Source organism: Struthio camelus, chromosome 8 (assembly GCF_040807025.1).
Source record: "Struthio camelus isolate bStrCam1 chromosome 8, bStrCam1.hap1, whole genome shotgun sequence".
NCBI classification, from domain to species: Eukaryota; Metazoa; Chordata; class Aves; order Struthioniformes; family Struthionidae; genus Struthio; species Struthio camelus.
In genome coordinates, this window is record NC_090949.1 from 30,948,852 (window position 1) to 30,970,872 (window position 22,021).

The window sequence follows — 22,021 nt, forward strand, 5'->3', positions numbered from 1 at the left end:
GATGGAATAAACTAAAGAAATCAAATGACTCTCTGAACCTAGAATATGATTTAGCTATTACTTGCTGGAGAAAGGAACATTTTATAAGGGTTTTTTGCACCTCAATAGTCCCAGTCAGGAGCTACAGGACTCTAATAAAAATCTGAAGGAGGTAGACTCTGGATGCGGAAAGCAATTCATTTCAGTTTTCAAATCTTTCTCTACTGGCAAGCCAGATAATGCCCCCTATCCCAGCCTCTTTCTTTACAGAGGGATCACTGTGAAACTTGAGATTCTTGGCTATTTACACAGCATCAGCAACTACGGCTTTGATTACAACTTTAATGGGATTCCTTATAAAAATTGCAAGATTTGGCAATGTTAACATGATCCAAGCAGTATTTCTCAACTTCTTTTTAAAGAAGCAAAGGGTCATCCAAACAAGAAGATAAATCCAAAGACCACCTAAGTTTCTGGGGGAGGGAGAAAAAAAAAAAAAAAAAACACCACTGAGGACCAATTCTATATAACATAATAACAGTTTCATTCAAAGCAATTGCAAGTTGAAAACATTCAAGCCAGGCATTTGCTGCTTTTATTCTCCCCTTATTTTGTTTGCTTCTCTGATTGCATGTATCAGAATGTGTTTATGACATCTTTTATTGGTTTTGGTTTCATTTTATTTTAAACTGTAGTTGCTTTGTTGATCACTTTCTTGATGCCTAGCAGACCACTTGCAGGCAATGGATCACAGCTGACACAGAGATACAACAGGACCAACTGCAAGCTGTGCTTGCAAAGTCACGTGAAACAAACGTTACAGGACAACATAGCAAACACTTCTACATCAGGTGAGGAGTCAACTGGTGCCCTTAACTCTCAAAAAAAAAAAAAATGCAGATAGGATTTGATCAGGCCATGAAGACTGGGCTACCTTATTACTATTAGAGGAAGTTTTCCCTTCTGGAAGCACATTGCCAAGGCAACAAAAAAGCACAGTTATTCTGCAAGGCAAGAATCTCAATTTCCTCCAGACATATTAGTTTTTAAAGATGAACGTGCATATAACTATGTGGAAAGCCATACATATGTTTACAACCGCTTACAGATCTGCACATTTCTCAAGGTATTCAATGTATAAAATATACAAAAAGGAAACATCTCTTTTACATTTGAATGCCTCAATTTCAAGGAAATGAAAACAAAGGATTTAATAATCACATTTTGCCGAGAACTAGCTAGTCTTCTTTTCTACCACCCAGTTTCCTGAAACTTGCACAAATATACAGCAGGCACTTGCACCTGCTCAAAGATGCAGAAGTATCCCTTAGCAAACTGCAAAAAAGCTGGAAATAAAAGTTATGAGAAATTGAAAGACTTTTTTGCAAGCAAGAATCCCTAGTATAATGGAAAGTATATTAATAGACTTCCAGAAGGGACTTCTCTAGCCCTTTGTAAAACAAAAGTTCACACAGAACCGATTGTGTCCTACTGCAAAGGTTAATGCTGCAGATGGACATACAGGAAATGTGTGGTTTCTGTATTTCATGGAGAACCGGCACCGTGCCTAGTACACTTGCACCGGTGGTACATGAGTTCTCCAACATCTACTTGCCACCACCTCACTCAGAGCCTCCCTTTTCCATAGCTCTGCGGGCAGCAGCATTTTGACCGCTGTCCAGGCTGCTCACTTCAGTGACAGCAAACACCACCTAACCAAGCTGGCAGTAACACAGGCAACAGAACACGCAAGTCCAGAAGAGGACACCCATCTGAAGAAAAAGTTGAAAGGCTCCTTAATTTAAATTAAAAAATAAAATAAAATAAAATAAAATCACGCATACACACCTCTGTTCCCCACAGGCAGACATAACATTCCCGTGTGGGCAGATGAGTCAGTTATTACTACACAGATATGCCCACGTTCCTGACAGTGACAAGCCTTCAGGTCTAGTCCTAATGACACAGGCACACCACAGACTTATTAGTCCAGCAGTGAGTGCTGTCAAATGTATAGCATAGTCAGTATGAAATTCTGAAGTACAGAAAATAGGTCAACAATTCAAGATAAATGAGGCAAATATGATGAACACGATCACCATGATGTGCAGTCCTGGGTCAACAGCCACCGAAATACAGCCACCTTCGGAGGAAACGAGAGCTGCAAACCATATGACAGTACTGTCCCACATTTAAGGAAAAGAAATGGCCTTGTGCCAAACTTTAATCAATCATCTAGTTTCTGGAGGCAGACTAATTCAAAAACGCACAAAGAGATACCACATCAAAGCTTCTGCAGGGCAAATCAATTGGAAAAAAGTCAAAAGTCATCATTACTGTATTAGTTGCTACCAACTTATACTGAGATTTATTACACATTATAACAGAAGAACTAAGTTACGGTTAGAAAGCAATCAAAGATAAAATAATGATTGTTGATAACTGTCAAAGAGGCAACTGACCATTTTCTGCCTAGGAATGACATCTAAAAATGACACCTCCAACAGAAACAATAAAAAAGTAAAATTGTAAAGTCATGGCTCATTTTTCTTAGTTCAAAAAAATGTTTTTGACTTTCTTTCTTTCCAAAAGATAGAAGCAAATATAAGTATATATGTATGAACAAAGTGGGTATTTGAAAAACTGACAAATAATGCCAATTTTTAAGAGGTTTTAAACAGCAAAACGCAAAAATAAATCAATCTTCTGTATAAAGTTCCCAATTAAAAAGAAAAAAAAATAATAGTTGAGAATTGAAGCATTATAAAAACCAGACATTAAAAACATAAGATTTTCTCTTTCCAAGGTATAGGAGAACTTTTGTCAGCTGATCCTTGGAAGCTGTGTACAGGAGAAACTGCAAGTCATCACATTTACAGGTACACTAAACTGCTGCTTTTACTGAAACTATGCTGTGCTTGGAGCCTCTGCCAGAATACAGAATAACAAAGTTAAATATAGCAGGAAGGCACAAATAATCCTTTATTTTGAGGAAAGGATTTTCTTCTTGAAGTTTAATATGCTAAGCAGTACCTACATTACAATGTCTGTTGGAAAAAAGAAGCAAAATAGAAAGGATTTTAAACCAGTGAACTCTAAAGGAGTAACAACAGAAATGGTCATACTGGAAGAAGTAGAAAACCAAGTATAGTGAATCCTGCTTTCTGTTCAGAAACTCTGTTCCGATTACCAATAAAGAACGAGCTTGAGCTACCACTGAAGGATATGAGATTTTCATTAAAACTGTGAACGCTACAGGAGATTGGGTTTTAAGCACAGGTATAAGCATTTGACATCAGGAGAATAAGAAGCTCTCACACCAGTAATAACCTCAGATACATGAAGGTACATACTGCACAGAAGCAAGGAGTAAATTAGAATTTCTTGCATAAATGAATCACTGTCTTTAAATACATGCCATCATCGGAAACAATTCAAAAGACACAGACCTGGGAATTTTCAGGTTTTTATTTTATTGTTTTTACATAGCATTTAAGATGATACCTTTATATTGTCATTCTTCCCTTCAAATGCAGAAGCAGAAGATCATAGTTGGAATGGGCAAGCTTGAAATCATCAAGTTTTAAAGCTGACAGAAATTCTTAAGTTGGCTTCTTTAGATGTTAAAAAGTATTGTAAATTAATACCTCCCAAAGAAATTACACTTGAGAAATAACAAATCAGGAATCCTGATAGGCTTAAGAGAGTTGTTGGATCCTTTCATTAAAGTACAGTTTCATAAAGATCAGGTCCAGAAGGGATCACCGTATTGTCTTTGTTGACTTTCTGTATTTCACCAAACATCTGTAACATTTCACCAGGCAGCATATAATAAGCCGAGTAGTTAGGCTACAGTGCTGCCAAACGAACAAGAGTAGCCCACCACAAAGTCCAAGTCCTGTGCAGCAGTAGGAAATTAATTATTGGCAAGATTAGATTCCATGATCCCACCAAGTAATTCATAGGCTGTTACTCATATAAATTCCTTCGCAGTAATCCTATGATCAATTTGATTTTGAGTGCTTGAAGAACACCTAGCAACCAAACGTGTAGGAAAGAATTTCCTACATCACTTCAAACAGCTACAGATGCTATTTGAAAGCCATAAAACATATAGAGCCAGGAAAAATTTAAATTGAAAGGTGAAAGATAAAACAATGGCAGTTTACACCAGCCTAAGTATCTTAGGCAGAGGAAAAATAAGACATGGGAAGATTTCTAATTTAGGGAAACAAAACATTAAAAACTCAAAAAATGTAAGTTAATGTTTCAGTTCTAAATTGAAAGAAAAAAAGAATTCAGATGCATCCTTAATAAAAAAAACATAAATAGCTATTGAAACAAGTAAATTATGAAAGGAGTTCCATAACTGTCACTCATATGTTTTTGTTTAAAGGTAAGACAATGTCCAGAAGAAACAAAACACAGTAACACTCACTGAAGTAACGTAACAGGAAAGAATAATATTCTTGATAGTAGGAAACGCTGGGTGACATTTTAACTCTTGATATTAACACCTACTAACAATGTGGGGGGAAATTAAAAAAAAAAATTAACAAAAATAAGAGGAATGTGAAGACAATAAAGATGTAGGAATATCACATCAGGGTAAACAAATACATCCTCAAAAAAAGTTTACGTGAAAATATAATCCTTGCAGTATGACATTAGAAAAAGGGAGAGTCATTGCGCACACCCACTTAGGCTATTCAGGAGGTCGGAAATAATGTAAAGGTGCAGAGGTTGTCTGAAAGAGAGACTTGTAGCCACAGTGACTGACATTAAAAAAAAATCTCCAGCTCAGAGTTGTCTCAACTAGGAAGATTTAATCTCATACACTAATTTTTTAACCTCTCAAGTCATTTAAAAAAAAAAAAAATTATCTGGATACTAACAGTAATCAACACAGAACCTAAAACAGAGATATTTTTCTTTATTTTTAGAAAATTAAGATTTCTTTCACTTGCTTTGTAAAGTTTATAACCTCTGTTGCTTTTGCACAATCCTTCTTGACCTTCTTGTATGTGTTCTTATACTTCTTTCTTGACCTATATTAGTAAGTACTTCATTATTTCTGTTTTGGGATCCTTCTGCTTTCAACCTCACCAGGACTACTTGCTCACTGTTGTTTTGGCTGAAGTCCCAGAGAAATAACAACTCCCTTGAGAACAGCTGCACAGAATTCAAGAAGAAAAAGGTGCTCATGGGAGTATTCAACCTGGTTTCCCAACATAGTTGCACATAGTTCACGACTATTTTCCAAACAGTAAAATGGAACTGAGATACAGATGGCCTAAATGAAGAGCAAGAAAGCAATCTGTTCCAAAACAAGAATTTCCTTAGCTTATGCTCGTTTGCTTTTTTTTTTTTTTTATTTTTTCTCCCCCCTCTCTTCTTTTCTTCTCCCCTCTCCCAAATGCTGCAGAAGTGTCTCTGAACTTAGGATGACATCCTAAAAGGACTTGCTTGGCTTTCTATTTAGTATTTCCCCAAGTGTCTCACTAAGTTTTCCTGATCAAATACAGAGCTCTGAATTTACTTTAAAAATAAATAAATAAATAAATAAGAAATCCACATTTTAAAAAAGGGAATCCACATTAAATAGAAATCAACTATGGCGGCATATTTTACTACTTCACTTAGAATGGGTTCAATTCCTTTTAGACAACGATAAGTTTGCCATAAAAATACTGACTGTCCCCAACCTATACGTTCAGGTCACATTTATCAGAAACTTTATGCTTGAAATCAACTGACAAAACTAAAAGTGAAGTAAGAGAAGACAGTCATCTTCATGTTCCCATTTACCTAACACATTGGTGGTAAAACGATAATAGAGGAACCATTACCAAAATCATTACTACCTTCTTCATGATTTGTGAATCAAGTCCTACACATTTTGTTTTCTTTACAAAGCCTAAAAATGAAATGTTTTATTTCAGGTTTGAATGAAATACTTAGTACCAAACAAAGGGATTTTTTTTAATTTTTCATCTCAGTTAAAATACTCCATGACTGTTTGGTTTAATCTAAACCACACCTCACCTTCTCCTCAATTTCTTGTCATTGAATCTGTACTTGACTACCGAATTAAAGGAGGAAGAGAAGAAGAAAAAAAAAGAAAAGAAAAAAAAATGACCTATGCAATAAGCCTCCCTGAAAAAAAGACCACAGACCAGAAATAATTCTTACATTACAATTTTATTTTACATTTTTTATTTTTAAAAGAGAAAAAAAAACCCTACTTTTCTCAAATGTCATGAGCCTTTTTTCCATATGTTATTTTGACTTTTTTAAATGCTAAAATCCCTTGACTAACAATGAGATATCTGATTCTCTCCTCAAGGTACTGAATCCTTTTCTTCCTACATTCTGCCTTCACATTGCTTCTGTCTTCTCTCCCCTTCCTTCACTCTTTTGCTCCTAATTATCTATTAGATTAGCATAATTTGGTTTTCATTCATTTTTTTTGTTTCCACAAGATTGCTCTTAATAAAAAGCAGCCAGTGCCCTATTAATGACAGAAGCATAGGGCATCTCCTTCACTTCTACTCTCCTTCATTTATTTATTTATTCTTCTACAACTTAACATTTCCTTTCCATAGATACCCCCTCACTCACTTTCTATAATAGTTTCAAGAACAACGTACTCTCCTGAAATATCTCCCACATCCCAAATTGGCTTCCCTTTCTTACATTCCATATGCCTCTTCCAAGCTTGCATTTTGGGTCAGTACTCCTTTTCCTATTATATTCCTATTCTACTTCTAAATAATTTTGTTAGTTCTCATAGCTTCAAATACTTTATTCTTTTCTGCTCATTCTGTAGTCTCAAAAACATTTTATATATATATATACATATATATATATAAAAAATATAAAAAACAGATTCCCTTTAGCTGCTCTTGCTATTCTTCATTAGAGTTCTCTCAGTCAACCTCTTTTGTGAGCATTTATTGTACAGCATGTTTTACAATTTACAAATCCCCCAATACCATATCGAACTGATTTAATGCCTTGTATTGAGAACCTTACAACCTGAAGAGAAGCCATAGGATTAATTCCTTGCCTTCAAATACATGAATAGAAAAATACTCCAACTTTCAAAACAGTAGACACCATGTCACAACAATCTACTATGATATAAGATGTTTTTAATTGTACCAATCTGTCAACATACATTTGGGCTTCTCTGCTTGATGATATGTACTGTCTTTTGCTGGTTGTGTCATTCTTGCTTATATTGTGATGTGATATGTTGCAAAATAAAGGCTTGGCACACTTTGCCCAACATTCTTTTTAAACATACAACTTGAAGTGTTTGAAGTACATAGTGTTTGTTTACAAATTATTACAATATTACAATGTTTAAGGTCACTTAAACTCAGGTTAAACACTGTGATATTCAGTTTTTAATCAGTAAAACAGAGATGACTAATCAATACTCTGGAAGCATAACATGGCAGAAAGCTGAAGTTGTATACAGAGTCATTTCTGGATCACCTTTTTTTTTTTTAATTAGTTCATGATTATTTGGATTGGTACAGAGATCACTCATTTTCAAAGGAAAAAAGGAGGAGGAAATCAAAGGTATTAAATTTTACAGGAAGGGGACTTGGTTTTAAGTTAAGTTTGTTCTATTGTACTTTTTTAGATTTTTAAGAAAGTGGACTAATTGTTTCTTTATTCATCTTGATAATCCCAGGTAGAGTTCTACTTAATAAAAATAAAACTCTTCTGCTTGTTACCTTGCTTTCCCACTACATGTCTGCACACTGAGCCTTGTAATAAACAAGATAAACATAAAGACTGAAGACATTGGTTTACTTTTCATTTAGTCCACAGGCACCTAAATCTTTAAAAATTTGTATACACAAAAAAAAATGTGTTTTTAAAATATTTACTAACCAAACTAACCAAAAAGGAAACTAAACACAGTATGAAACATTGATTTGTTTCTTTTCCTTTAAATCAAAAAGGCATGAAGAGAATCAGAGCATATACAGGTATATATAACTCAGCACTACGTTACTTGGCAATGAGGTTTTAACAGACAAGAAATAGTTTGCACGTAACTTGCTTGCCCCAGCCATAAGCCATGCCCAAATTTGAAATAAAGGCAATAGCTGTCTCAGCAAGATAGCCTGTCGCTGTTATATGAAGTTGATCTATGAAGTCATTTTCTTAGAATACTTACCACTAAATCCCAGTTATTTTGTTCAAGCAACGTTATAGCTTCATCAATATTTTCGATACCAGTACATGCCTAAAAAGAAAAAGAAGCAATAAACTGAATTAAAAGCATTGATCTCAATCAGAATATTGATACTTAAAATTCAATTAATTCCCCTAGGATGACATGAAAGGTATAGGTCTTTTATCTCTGTTAAAAAAGGATGAGCTAGAACTCAGACTTCCAGTTTTAAACATCAGATTCCAGGATACAATGCCCTATTCCACCAGAGAATTTCTGTGAAACCTTGAGGAAGACAGTTAGGAAGCAAGACAAAGCAGTTATCTGTAAAATCAGGACAATAGGGTTGTTCCTCAGATTTTTTTTTTTTTTTTTTTTGAGAATTCTACATTCAAAATTAAGAAACGCTCATACCACCTTGAAAGGGATCATTTAAATATTTAAAATGCTAAGTTTGAGATGGCTGAAATACTTTGTGTAAAATGAGAAACACTTCTAAAGAAGCTCTACTGCTTCCACCACCATCTTATACCTCTACACTCTGTGTTACACAGGGCAGTATAAGAGGTGAAGAAGAGCGTAAGTATGACTTTCTGATCTACATGAGTGCCAACTGACTACTGCAAACACAACTGAGCACCCTTGTAAAACTATTTAAAATGAAGACTATACCGTGAATCATTTAAAGTGTTTTCCTTTTAGGAAAAAAGGCTTGCACGCTGCTCTAGCCCTACACTTCACCTTCACCAGGGTTAAGAAATCTAACACAAAAGCATTTTTAAAGTAGGGATAACATCCAACGAAAAGGTATTGTCAGTTTAGATTAATTGCAACTCCAAGAGAGCACCCCTACTCAACTGAAACCTTGATCCAGCATCTTGCTTGCTTTTTTTGATATCCATCATCCAGCAATTCAACAGGCAGAGCATTGCTCCTCACTTTGCCACTTAGTTGCTACCACTCGCATAGAAGGATATCAGATACACTTCACCAGATGGGAAAAACGGATACAGTTCAGTTTCTTTCTGGAACTGATCTTCAGTCACAGTCAAAGCCACGCTCTGTATTCACACGCACACAATACCCGTTCAGACTTTTACAGATTCTGAAGCGTGATCATATTCCTTTTGTTCCACCACAAAGTCATATAAAAAGAAAGTTTAGTTTATATAAAACTACATAAAAGCCATCAAACTTTTTTAATAGCAACACCACAGAGCTAGATAGCAGCAAACGTATCTTTGGAGTCAAGAAAGCTTATTTAGTAGTGTTTTTCTTTCATGTTATAAAGGAGAAAAAGGGGTGAGAGGGGAGAGACAGAAACAGACACACTTTTTACTCACCCCTTGAAGAAATAAAAAACAGTCAGCTCATACATTTTCCATGATAGGTCTTATTTTTCTCCTGTTTCTTACATTTGTTATTGTAAATGGGAAGTAGAAAAGGAAATCGCAAAGAGCTTCATAGCCAGTTCCCTCTTCCCAAATTCTACGCTGAAGTTTTCCACACTTAAAAAGCATTACATGCACTATGTCTAGATAAAATACATTGGTCTGGAGGACCACGAGTGATCACAAGACAACACTTGAGAGATTTTGCCTGTGGAGGGTAGGCAGCTGTTGGTCCATAAGGCTGTTACGGCCACACTCATTCTCTCTGGTACATAACAAAATTTCTTCCTCTGCTCAGCATGCTGTGCTAATACAGCATTTTACCCACTTTGCATCTGGAGTGTTAAAAAGAGGTTAAAGAAAAATGAATGCTTTCCTTTGAGGTAACACTTTGCCTTCTCTTCTGTTATTCATTTTGGGCAGTTGCTTCCGAGGTTAAAAGTAAGACAATACTTCAATGCACTCCCTAGCAAATCAAAAGCTTATATACTCATGGCAGGAAGGACCGAGGAGTGCAGAACATGAGACTGTCATTTTTGAAGTTATAGTAGGATTCATTCTATCATAAAGTTACAATAGAAACAGTGGCTTGGAGAGATGTATAGAAAGAGAGACTGTGCTTGAAAGCATGGCTTCTTCTATTTTTGTTTTTGCTCAGGACAGCATTTTAAAGACTGTCTCTTCTAGGCTACATTAAAAAAATTAGACCAAATTTTCAAGGTGAAATTTAGGTAACAAATTATTATTTGGCAATGAATGAATTCTGTAACCACAAATTCTGTTAAGCCCCAGACACAGACAGACTCCTACTACGACTGTTCATACTAACTGGTTTTGAATATCCATAATCTGCTGGGAGCAGGGATCACTGAACTTTGCTTTCTTTATAGTTCTGTTCATTTACATGCACACAGCTTGTCCTTCTTCCTTACCATGAAAAGCATGCTTTCAAATATAAGCTGCATCTCCTGGTTCTAGGATAAGTTGTTGTTTATGATAAGCGTTCTATAGTCAGGAAAAGCCTGAATATCCATCACTACTTGTATCTTGATTTTTTTCCCCCAAGGGTTTCTTGCCAGGAATGATGCAGAAGTTCTACCTGTTATCTTGGGAAAGGCCAGATACCATAAGATGGGACAAATCCTCTTGTGGAATTTATACCGAAACAGATTTTAGAAAGCTCATAGTCTACCTCCTTGCTCACACAGTCATATGAAGTGACAAAGAAAGGCTACGAAGAACCCAAAGAGTGACCTTGAGAAGACAGAGCACAGAAGATATTCCTCCAGCAGATATGGGACAGAAGTGAAGACGTGAAAGCGTCTCTTCAACAAAAACTACACATTAGGGTCCACTGCAATTGGCAAACTTGCCTAAGCCTGCTAGCTCACTCTCCTCAACTCCTGTACAAGGTAAGAATTAATAAAAGTTTTCATCTGAGGTCTCATTTGGGAAGTCTTTCAAGTTGGAAGGAGGTTGCTAAAACAACCTGAAAAGCCTATAAACCCTTGCTTGGCCAGAAGAGATTTGGCAGTTTCCTACATGTTGCTCAAAGACTTCTTTTATTGAAGACTCCTGTTGTTTGGCCTGCTTACCTTGAAGAGGAGGCCTCATGAGAAATTAAGATGAGGGAAGGACAGTGAAAAGTCCAGAAGCTCCTGTGTATATATATGTTCTCCCAGTGTGGCTTCTCACAAAGATTAAAACAAAAACACACACACAGAGAAGTAGGGAAAAAGGTGTAAGATAACAAAGTTATATCTAAGAAGGAATCTTATAATCAAAGTTAGAAAGCAAATGCAGATAAAGAGTACAGTATCGGTCATCAGTATGTGCTTCCCAACATACAGAAGCAAGCCAGGAAATTTATCTAGACTCCCTGCTTGAACTGTTTCCATTCTAAAGCAGAAACAAAGCTCATGAGCAGTACTACAAGGAAAAGAAAACAAGAATGAGAAAAAGAATACATACACAATAATTAGGCCATTTGTAATTTAAAATTCATTTTTTAAAGTAGGATTATTTGCTATAGTATCTGAATTTATCTCACCTACTGACATAGTAAATATTCATATATATTCATATGCAAATATTCATATGCAACTAAAGTAACTCTTTACAATTTGAAAAAAACTGTTAAAAATGTATTATTTAAATTGTGTATTTTTATTTAAAATGAGTATTTTCTAAAGTGAGTGTAATATGTAAACAATTGGATTGTCCTATGTTGTAAGTCCATAAAGGATTCAGTAATTCATTACAAAAAAAAAAAAGTTCCCTACCACAGTTTGTTTAAATAGTTTCTTCAGTGGAAAACATTAGATGTTCAGCACTTGAAAGTCTAACCACCTTCTGAAGAAATGGTAAGATATTGACAACTGCCAGAATACATTCCAACTCTGAAAAAGCTTTGCAAAAGTGACAGCTTGAGGTTCTATTTACAGTGAAGTGAAATACACTTAAAATCTGGTTTCATAGAAATAAAAAGTTACTATTTGTAATTTATCAGCCCTGTAAGCTATACGTGACCTTTTTAACAACTGTGTTCCAACCCGCAGGCCTCCTCCAATAAGAATTCCTATATTTTGAGCTAAGCTAAATGAAATTGGCTTACCTTTCTCTCAGACTAAAAGCACACAGTGAAAGGAGTAACCTCATTTGAGGGTAAAGTAAATAAGCAAACTAGTTCACTAGTCTGCATCCTACAATCTAAAATAGAATCCTACTCATTCTCTCTTAGCAATGCAGAGTCATTAGGGTAACAGTTGTACACAGTACAACTGTTTACTGTTGTATAATAACTGATACTAAACTGACTACTGTTGTAATCAGTTTAGTACTGTTTACTGTTGTAAACAGTAACTAAGAAAAGTTTTAATATTCAGGAAAGCAGTTTTGATGAATAACCTTACACCATTTTTTACAGTTACTTTTTGACAACTAGCAAAAATAGCCAACAAAACATTTCTGAATGACAATGAATGAACGAACGAACATTACCTATCAATGTAGCAACAAAACAGACATTTTGTTTAAGATTTTTCTCAATATGCTCATATGAGTCTTAGTTGTAGCAGACTAACACTTCAGAATATTTCAACATTAAGAAGCAGAACTAATTTGGATACTGCAAACTGTCACACACAAATCCCTATCTCAAATCATGACCCATCACTGGTCTAAACATAAATAAAACAGCAATCAAAAGGTTTGTTTCCTTTTAAGTGTATAGCAAATAAGATAGACCAAAAAAAAAAAAAAACAACAACAACGTGGTTTGCACCTCATTTACTTTCCTCTAAGAAAGTAAGCACTCAAGGTAGCTCCAGGTCTCTCAAAGACTTCTGGAGCAGTAGAGCAGTCACACAACCACCCAGTCTACTCAGACCCTCATTTTCTTTAGGGAGACACATACAGGAAACAAGTAGGTTCTGTGAGCAACAAAACTAATAAAGCCTGGCTTGCGATGGGTTTGTGTCTCATCCCTGACTGCAAGTGCTGATTTAAGCTATGGTTGGGCTTCTTCCTTAATGGTCTTCTTTCCATGTTACCTAGCTCTACTTTCATGAAATTTAGAAGAATTTAACTGGTACGAGTCCATAGGTTCAAAAGCTACTGGTGAGGAGACCGGGGCACCATAATCATATATACTTTGCTGTGTTAGGAAGGCAGATTGAAAAAAAACAGGAGAGGGTTACTTCTTTAAGATACATGAAAGATACCAGAAAACATGGTATTTTGCTCATTGTTATGCCTTCTGTTCTACCCAAGCAAGAAACAACACCCCTAAAATATGAAAAAAAGTTAATTTTGCAGAAACAGAAAAATCCTTCAAAATACATGGAAGTAGATGAGCTCTGAAGAAACAGAGACATCTTTGTTGCTAAGCAAGTAAAGTGATATTACCAGAGAATACTTTTTCATTTTTGAATCGCAGAGTTAACTGATTTTTATTTTAATTTATTCCTGTAAGAGATCTATTTACTGGAAAGCCTTAAATATTTCAGCAGAAAATTCTTTTTAGTACACTCCTGACTCTTGATTTAAGCAACAACCAACACATCACATTCATCTAAGTCATCACACTTAAAGAAACAAATCACCACAGCAAAGGCAAAATCTTCAAGGCTTACTGGTTTGTAAACCACCTTTACACATCAAAAAGAAACCAAAGAATTTTTTGAAGGCCAAAGGGAAAGAAAAGGTAGGAGTTCCTTCTCTTCGTCCATCTGAATTGTCTCTCGGTACTCTAAATCTCTAAAATTTATCCTTCACAGCAGCAACAGCACTTCTCTAAAGACTGTACAGTCTCTTCTGTGTTTTTCAGACCACACAAGAGGAAAATGAATGTGAGGATACATGAACTATTGGACTGAACTGACTGCGTAAGATCAGATTCCAAAGATAAAATTACCGAACATTATTTTCATTTTCTTAGCATCCTGCTTTTCCAGGCCAGCTAAGTGTACACCTCATCTGGATTTAGATTTGTATACAGTGAAATCTCACAGCTCTTCGATTTTTTTTTGGTAGCTTTACAGATTAACCAACACCCTAGTCAGATACTATGGGAGAGTTTACCCTTGGAAAGTTTTACAGCTATCCGTTAGGGGTCTTCTTATTTAATTGGCGCAGTAACCATTATCACTGCTATACAGAAATAGTAAGCAGCTATTGAGGAAATAATTCAACAGAAGAAAAGCTGCAGGGCAGACAGAATTCAAGACATTCAAGAGAAACCTAGGAGGTTCTTCTAGAAAGCTGCAGTGCAGGACGGTAGACTTGCTCTTCCAAATCACTCGCAGGGTGGTCTGACCTCGGCAGCTGTAACAGCTGGATTGGGGTTTTGAGACCCTCTGTGACCCCCAGCCCAACAGCAAAGGCTTTAGCCTACCTCCACATCACAGGAAAGCAGCTGACTTCCCCATCTGGCAGCAGCTGCCGTTAAAATGCTCCCTCCCACACCTGCCGCAGAGATCCAGGCAGTTGTTACACAGCGAAACTAGACAGGACAACTGCTGCTCCCGACACAGAGAAGCGGGCTGTTACTTCTCCCGCAGAAGCTGGGAAAGCAACAAACAGCTGCTGCTGACTCAAATACCGAGACAGGCTCCCGTTGCCCTGCTGGATAGCGAGTGGCAGTTGTTGCACAGAAGCTGGGAGCAGATGGTATTTGGCAGCTGGGCAGAATTTGCTACTCAGATCTCACCTGCAGCACCGTTCCCCTTCTCAGAAAGGCAAAACGCAGCAGTTCAGAAGTATCCAGAAGATCAGATTCAGCCTACCAGCCAGCAGTTGGATCAGAACAACTTCGAGGACTGCTTCTCACAACAATTTTGTTGAACAATTCTGTATTGCCTTTGACTACCAACAATACCCAGGCTTTCTCAAAGCAGGGAACATCTCTAAGCTAAACCAACCTGGGATTTAGCCCAGAAGAATTCTGCAGAACAGGATCTGGCCCATGAAAATCATGTGAATAGATTTCACTGAATTTCACAGTTCATGGCTCTCTCTCTCTCCTGTAGAGGTCAACTGGAAAAAAGCACATTTGTACCCAACTAGTTTCCACAGCACTTTGCAGTTAACATCCTCAGTTAGAACTTCATGCAGTAATCCAGAAGAGATGGCAATACAGATACTATGTTCAGTTCATTTAATAAAAAGGATAAAATTAGAGCCATAGCTCCAAGAACCCAGAGCAGCAACAAACCTGGACATCTGATCTACAGGGCAGAATCGTAACAGTTGTTAACCGCAGACTTTTTCCTCAGGCTAACATCACACCCATCTGTCTCAGAATAAGATTAAGCTACTGTCATTCAATCTGATGCCTATTCCTCAAATACCGAAACAGGTGATACAGACTCTCCTGTGCTGGATGAAAAAGGCAAAAGAGCTTCCAGCCATCAGCATTTTGTTTCCACTGTAGCTCACTGCATCTTTTTAATATTTGTATAAAACTACAGTGTCCAAAGAAATAACCACATTAAGCCACTACAAGATTGAACAGGCGAGAAGAGCTGGGAAGAAAAGCTTTCATCCCTTGGGATCTCCCAACAAAACCTTGGGAAGCCAGCGTAATGCATCTTCATCCACCGCAACTGCACAAGCAGTACTTTATGAAATGTTTAAAGTTACCTGGTATGTTTTATTATTAGATCTAGCAATGCAACTGGAACTACCTCTATTCCATAATGATATATGAGTTTTAACAGAAATCAAAGAGACTGGCAGAGAATAAATATTGTTAAAATGAATTCACTATCCCTTCAGTAACTTACTCATCAAAAGACAGGAGAGATTAAGAGCATGAAAAACTCTTTTTGAGTACAGACCATAAACCTGTTCAAAAAGGTAGCTGAATTCTCAGTCTTGGGGTCAGCAGCTTGAATAACTCATAGCTGTTTTTAATAACACAGAGCATATTGCTCATATTTCACATGCTATCACCTTACATACTTCCTCTCCAATATAACCAAAACTTAGTTTGCCATTTTATTCGTTCCTTCAATTACAGCAAGATAGTTCAGTTCACAGACACACTTCAGCTTCCTATCAGGTTCTCAGTATCTCCAAGGATACTAGAGAGTAGACTAGAGAGTAGTAGTTCTAGAGAGTCTAGAACCTCTCCGGGCAGCTTGTTCTAGTGTCTGACCACCTTTACCAGGAAGAATCTTTTTGTAATCTCTAAATAATATGATGCATTTTATATTTATTTTTATATATATATATATATACATACACACACATATACACACATTTATATAATTTACATAAATATAATTTGCCTTGCTGTAACCTGTATTCATTGCTTCTTGTACTTTCACTGTGCACCTCGAAGAAACATTTGGCCCCATGTTGTCTATTGTCACCTGTTATGTAGTTGAGGGAGCACTTATATCCCCCGTAGCCTTCTCTTCAAGGCTGTATAAACCCAACTCTCTCAAACTCTCCTTTTACATCCCATGCTCCAGCCTACCAACAAGCTAGGCAGTCCTCCACTGAACTTGCTCTGCTTTGTTGATGTCTTTTTTTGGACTAGAGGGACCAAAGCTGGACACAGTACTCCTGGTAGTAGTGGTCTTGCTAGTACCGAATAAAAGGGAAAATTAATTCCTCTGTTTGCAGCCTAAGCTCTTACTAATGCACCCCAGTATGTGGCTATTACTTACTACTAGAAGAATCCATTGTTTCCTTCCTAAGTATTTATAATAAAAATAAATAAATAAAATATGTTTCTGGATGTAGAATGTTTAATCAATCTAGCTGTATGTTTCTTGTATTTAACGAGAAATATGGTATTTTGCTTCCTGTCCCATCCTTTTTGGGGAATATGGCTTAGTAATCAATGACAATAACTACAATTCTAGAAAAGTAGCCAACAGCAGCTCCTAACTGCTTCTGCTAAAAGTCTACCCAAAGTCATAAAGCTTCAGTATACTAATTCACCCACAACATTTTAATAAAAGAACTTTTCTTGAAAATACACACACACTATTGCAATGGTAATTATTACAAAGCAACAGAAACAAAACTTAATACTTGCTTCTCCAAAACAGGTAAAGTTATAGCAATACGCTCAGCCAAGCAAATAAAGGCTTTAATATCATAATATCAGATTTAGGTTCCATGTATAACTCTCCTCTCACCTAAAAAGAGATTCAGCATATTCAGACACTCAGAACAGAGGGTTTTTTTGGTACCTCGGCATCTCTCATCCCACAGTCCTGTCAGCCTCAGGACGGCCTTCGCTGACTGCAGCATCAGCTGCATACCAGCTCCTCTTTGGTATACTCTGTCATTCCAACCTTGCAACCGCCCTACTGATGTAGCAAGACTATTCTAATATTGACTCATCTGTGGTTATTAAATTTACTTTTATTTCTTTCTGTTTTAGACAAACATTAAAAGAAAAGAACATCCAGGCGTATCAACTGAGAGACAAACTGAAAGGTCACCTATTACAAGCATCGAAACAAAAAGATAAGAATGCTTCTCTGTTTTTACATAACTCAGAAGACCATCTGGCAACAATTAAGCAGACTCCCCAGCTGTTAGTTTAAATTAGTACACTTGCCAGTATCAGGAATCTTAGAAGGGTTGAGGTACACTGGGCAAAACTTTAGCCTGGCGTATGTATTTCAACTCCCACTCCCAACTATTTACAAGCTTCGTCACCGTACTGTCTGAACACCACCTTAAGCAAAACTGTCAAGTAAGGAAGCATTAGCTCCATTTTACAGAAGGATCAGGGAGCAACAAAACAAATAATGGTATTTTTGAAGGTCACACAAGGTATTTCTACCTACTAGTTTGCAAGCAGATGAGAGCGGACTTTGCCCATGCTCCGAGATGACTGAAAGCATTATGAACAAAGCAAGCAGGGTACAAAGTCTAAACTAGTAGCATGAAGCTCTAACCACTTCTTAGCAGAGCTGGCTAACTTGGCACCACACTAACCACTTTCAAGTGGTTTCCAGCCCACTCTGGATGCTCTCAAGGCTCTGAAGCAAATTCTGCTTCCAGAATACTACGAAGGCATGTCCCCAAGAAGTCCATGAGCTGAGCCAAGACATGAACTCTAGTCTATGTCCCATTTTAATACTCGAGCATTTAAGCCACATGTCTCCGAACTACATAAACAGAGCAGTGCTCAGACTGAATTAAAAAGTAAAACAAAACAAAAATTAGCGCCCATTAATTAGTTCTCTGGACTACTAAACCTGCCTGCCTTTTCAGACAAATTTTATTTCTGTACCATGAACATTAGTAGAATTTCTAATAAAGTATATAAATTAGCATATACATGAATACATATAACATACTGAGAAAGAGGCAACACCGCTTTTACAGAGTGGACTCACATTTCACAAAACTATTTAGAGTCCTGTGAAGAACTCCATCAGCTGAAGAACTCAAAACCTACTCAAACTGATACAGTTTGCTTTCAAAAGTCTTACAACAAATTCCAGCATCACGTTCTTAAAGCATTGACTTCCAGAAATGAGGATGGGTTAATCCATTCAGATCCTATTTCTTGCAGTTCCTTCCTAAAGCTTGGCCACTAGTCACTGCTGGAGATTAGACACTAGGTAAGCTGGCTCCTTGATCTGAGCTGTACGGCAGCTTTGATATTTGCTCACACAAACAACCTGACCTTTAAACAAAATAATAGAAATGACTCAACTTCAGCATTCTTGTCTTTACAAATTGTTTCCTGCAATAGGTAGAATACGATATCTATATAAAATAACTCTGAAGGACTAATGTTTTCTGATTTAGTTTAAAAACATCTCTTAAGAACTTCAGTGTTACTGAAGTATCTTTTGAAATTGTTATTACTCCCACAGAACAAAGACCTGCTCAACCAGTTAGACATGGAGGACCAGCAGATAATTACTTTGATAGAATAAATAAAATATAAAACATGTATTAGGGTTCTGATTTCTTCTTTGAATAGTTTGTTTTTACAACTGCACATTAATCTAGTCAACTCTAAAAAAAGGGGCTTAATTAATAGGTATCAATCCAGCTTGCTAGCACATCATTTCCTTTCAACCAAATGGGAGGGATAAGTAAAACATTAGGTATTTCCCCAGACTTTTTAGTCTAGTTCCTACAGTAGTTAAGAGAAGGGACTCATCTAATGGCTACCCGACAAAAGCACAGACTCATGTAGTCACTAAAACGATAGAAAATCCTATCAGAGATATGCCAAACAGATCCTCTAATAAGCTATTAACTCTTACTTCTAGTAGAAAAAAAAGCATGAAAATCAGGCATGCAATGGTAACTGAACCATATGCCCAAATATCGAGGAAGGCATCTAATCTCTTCAGACTTTCCAGCAGTAATGCAAGACTTTTTAAGATGGGAGATTCTCAGTTCCTCATCTTCTCCTTTTCTATCCCTCCTTACATACAAAAACGTGAACTCAGAAAACGTGTTTACTGTAAATGATCCTTGCTTACCAAGAAACATTAGCTGGACATCTTAGTTTGCACTTGCCAAATAATTATCACATTTTCTTGCAATAAAAGCATATCCTAACTTCTAGGGGTAGTTATAATCACATAGAAGAAGTTTGGTGTTTTGTTTTGTTTTTTTAAATCAGTAATATAGCCAGTACTGTTGTCTTGGCATTTGAAAAAGGATCCCACAGTTACCACCCCTCAATCTGTCTCAGCGACCTACTAACCCAAATACCTGTATGAATGGGCTGATGGAAATGGTGACATGATTACTGTGATGTGAAGAGTCTTTTCAAGGTAATTGAAGGAGAACACCACAAACCTCTTTCTAAAGATGAACCAGTGTTCAAGGGGTAAATTATTAGGTTCTTACACCAAGACTGTAACGCACACAAATCACATAGTATCCTCTTTCATCTCCATAAACGTCAGATAGTATTTGGAAATACTGTCACTAAATAAAAGAAATTGGCTGCCTTTTCCGTGAACAGTTAGTGCTATTACACTGCAATATCAAAGAAAAATCCAAATTATCATGCTTCTAAATGGACACCATTCTTAGTCCCGTTTCTTATTCCTGATTTGGGAATTCACCTCACATTTTATTTAAAGGCCAGAAAGCTGACAAATCAATCAGATTAGGTTTGTGCTGATGAACACAGCTTTGGAATTACAGCTGAATCTAAAAGTATCTCAACATTAAACTGTTGATTCTTCAGAAACATACAAAGAACAAAAGCTAATATAAGCAAAGGTCTTAGAAGCAGACAATGACAATCAATGACAATCAAAACAAACAAACTGAAACCGACTAAGTATACAGTACGCTTTTATCATGTCTCTTGATGCTTTACCCGAGGCCAGTTGTAGCACACAAAGCCAATTGTTTTGCAAACCAAGAGGTCCAGCTACCAGTTCCAAAGCTGCTATTGACTATGCAATACAATAAGGATAAAAAGCAATAAGGATTAGAAAAAATACACATCAAAGTGAAATAAATTACCTCATAGGTATGAGCTTCAATATCCTAGGGTGTCATAAAGTCCCAATTTTTATACTAAAAATCAAAAAAACAAAAAATAAAGCAGTATGTTCCAGATGAATCAATTTTTCCCGACATTATTTCCACAAGTCTGTTCCTTTCCTAAAGGTTACGGGCTCTTCTCAAGAATAAATTTTCCTAAAAAACAAAGAATTATTATCCCTATTTCAAAAATCAGCTATGGCTATAGTAACCTAATCCACACCAAAAAAAAAAAAAAAAAAGTCAGGTGAAGCAGGGCTGAGCGTCTTGGCACCTATTAGAAACTCAGCAGAGTCCACTTTTACCTAAAAAATACCCAGTATGAGAAGAGGAAACAAACCTGTCTCTCCCAAACCCTGATTTCTAGCCTACAGAGCACTGGATTTCCCTCCATCTACTATGGAGAGAGAGACAGAGCTTATAGCCCATCTGCTCGCTCTGGCAGCGCCTGCTGCGTACAATTCTACGGAGAAGACAGACAAAAGAATCCCGATGGGGTTTGGTGTGAGCAAGATGTTGAGTTTACAAAGCTCAGAGAGATCTAAGCACACACAAAAACAAAAAAATTTAGGTGCTTCAGGCAGTCTGTCTGACAAAAAACACAGGCCTTCAAGAACTTTAAACACAAATCTGAGGACATTTTCCAAAAATTTAAGCTTTGATGGGTATCTCTTCAGTGCCTATCTTTCATTGAGGACTTAGTTCTAAATGTGTTGCCAAACCCTTCACAGAAAGTCTGCAGAGAAGTCAAGAATAGTCTTTTTTGCTCCAATGCTTTAATGACAAGACAATGACAACTCTTCTTTCAGAAAGAAATGTAAAGGACATCAGTTTTGCTACAAATTTTAAAACCTTAGTGGATTGTTTTCTGTTACCAGAGAATGGCTGGAACAGACTTTCCAGACCCCAGCATAAAAACAGTCCAGAGCCACAATCAGGTGTACTGAAATCAAATTATTCTTCTTTCAGAATACTGCTGTTATCTGTCTACCTTCTTCACCTCTAAATTTTCATATTGGCAATAATTTAAAAGCGACAGAGAAGCTGAGCCACTGTGTCAACACATACTGAAGAAAGCAACACTCTCTTAGCGGTCCACCCTCAAAAATGTGCAATACATATGTAAATTCTGCATATAGACTGTTATAAAGTGAAAATAGTGTGCGTAATACAGAGTCTTATACAGGGCTGAAGAAGACATTTTTTATAATCACCAAAGAGGTATTTAAAAATATATCTTGTCATTTATTCAACAGCACTATGTTAACTTCCTAGTGAAACTGTGAAAGATTCTCCGGTTCCTTTAACTTTAGTTGTTCTAGAAGGATATATATATATGCTGCTATATCAATGTCACAATCAACAATTTTATAACTTAAAACATTATTATCTAGCATGCTTTCCCACCTTTTCATAACCGATGGCAACAAGGTTCCTCTTTCCCAATTCCTCCCTGCTC

General features: G+C 36.6%; 1 protein-coding gene across 2 annotated transcripts in view; it reads right to left on the reverse strand.

Moving 5' to 3' along the window:
* Window positions 1–22,021, reverse strand: part of FAF1 (Fas associated factor 1) — a 183,780-nt gene that overhangs the window by 153,408 nt on the left and 8,351 nt on the right. For both annotated transcript variants that reach the window (XM_068953099.1, XM_068953098.1), the window contains exon 2: window positions 8,177–8,245. Coding sequence is in view for 1 of the 2 variants with exons in the window: in XM_068953098.1 (XP_068809199.1) it covers window positions 8,177–8,245 (69 nt within the window). In the remaining variant the exon portion in view is untranslated. The remainder of the gene's footprint in view (window positions 1–8,176; window positions 8,246–22,021) is intronic.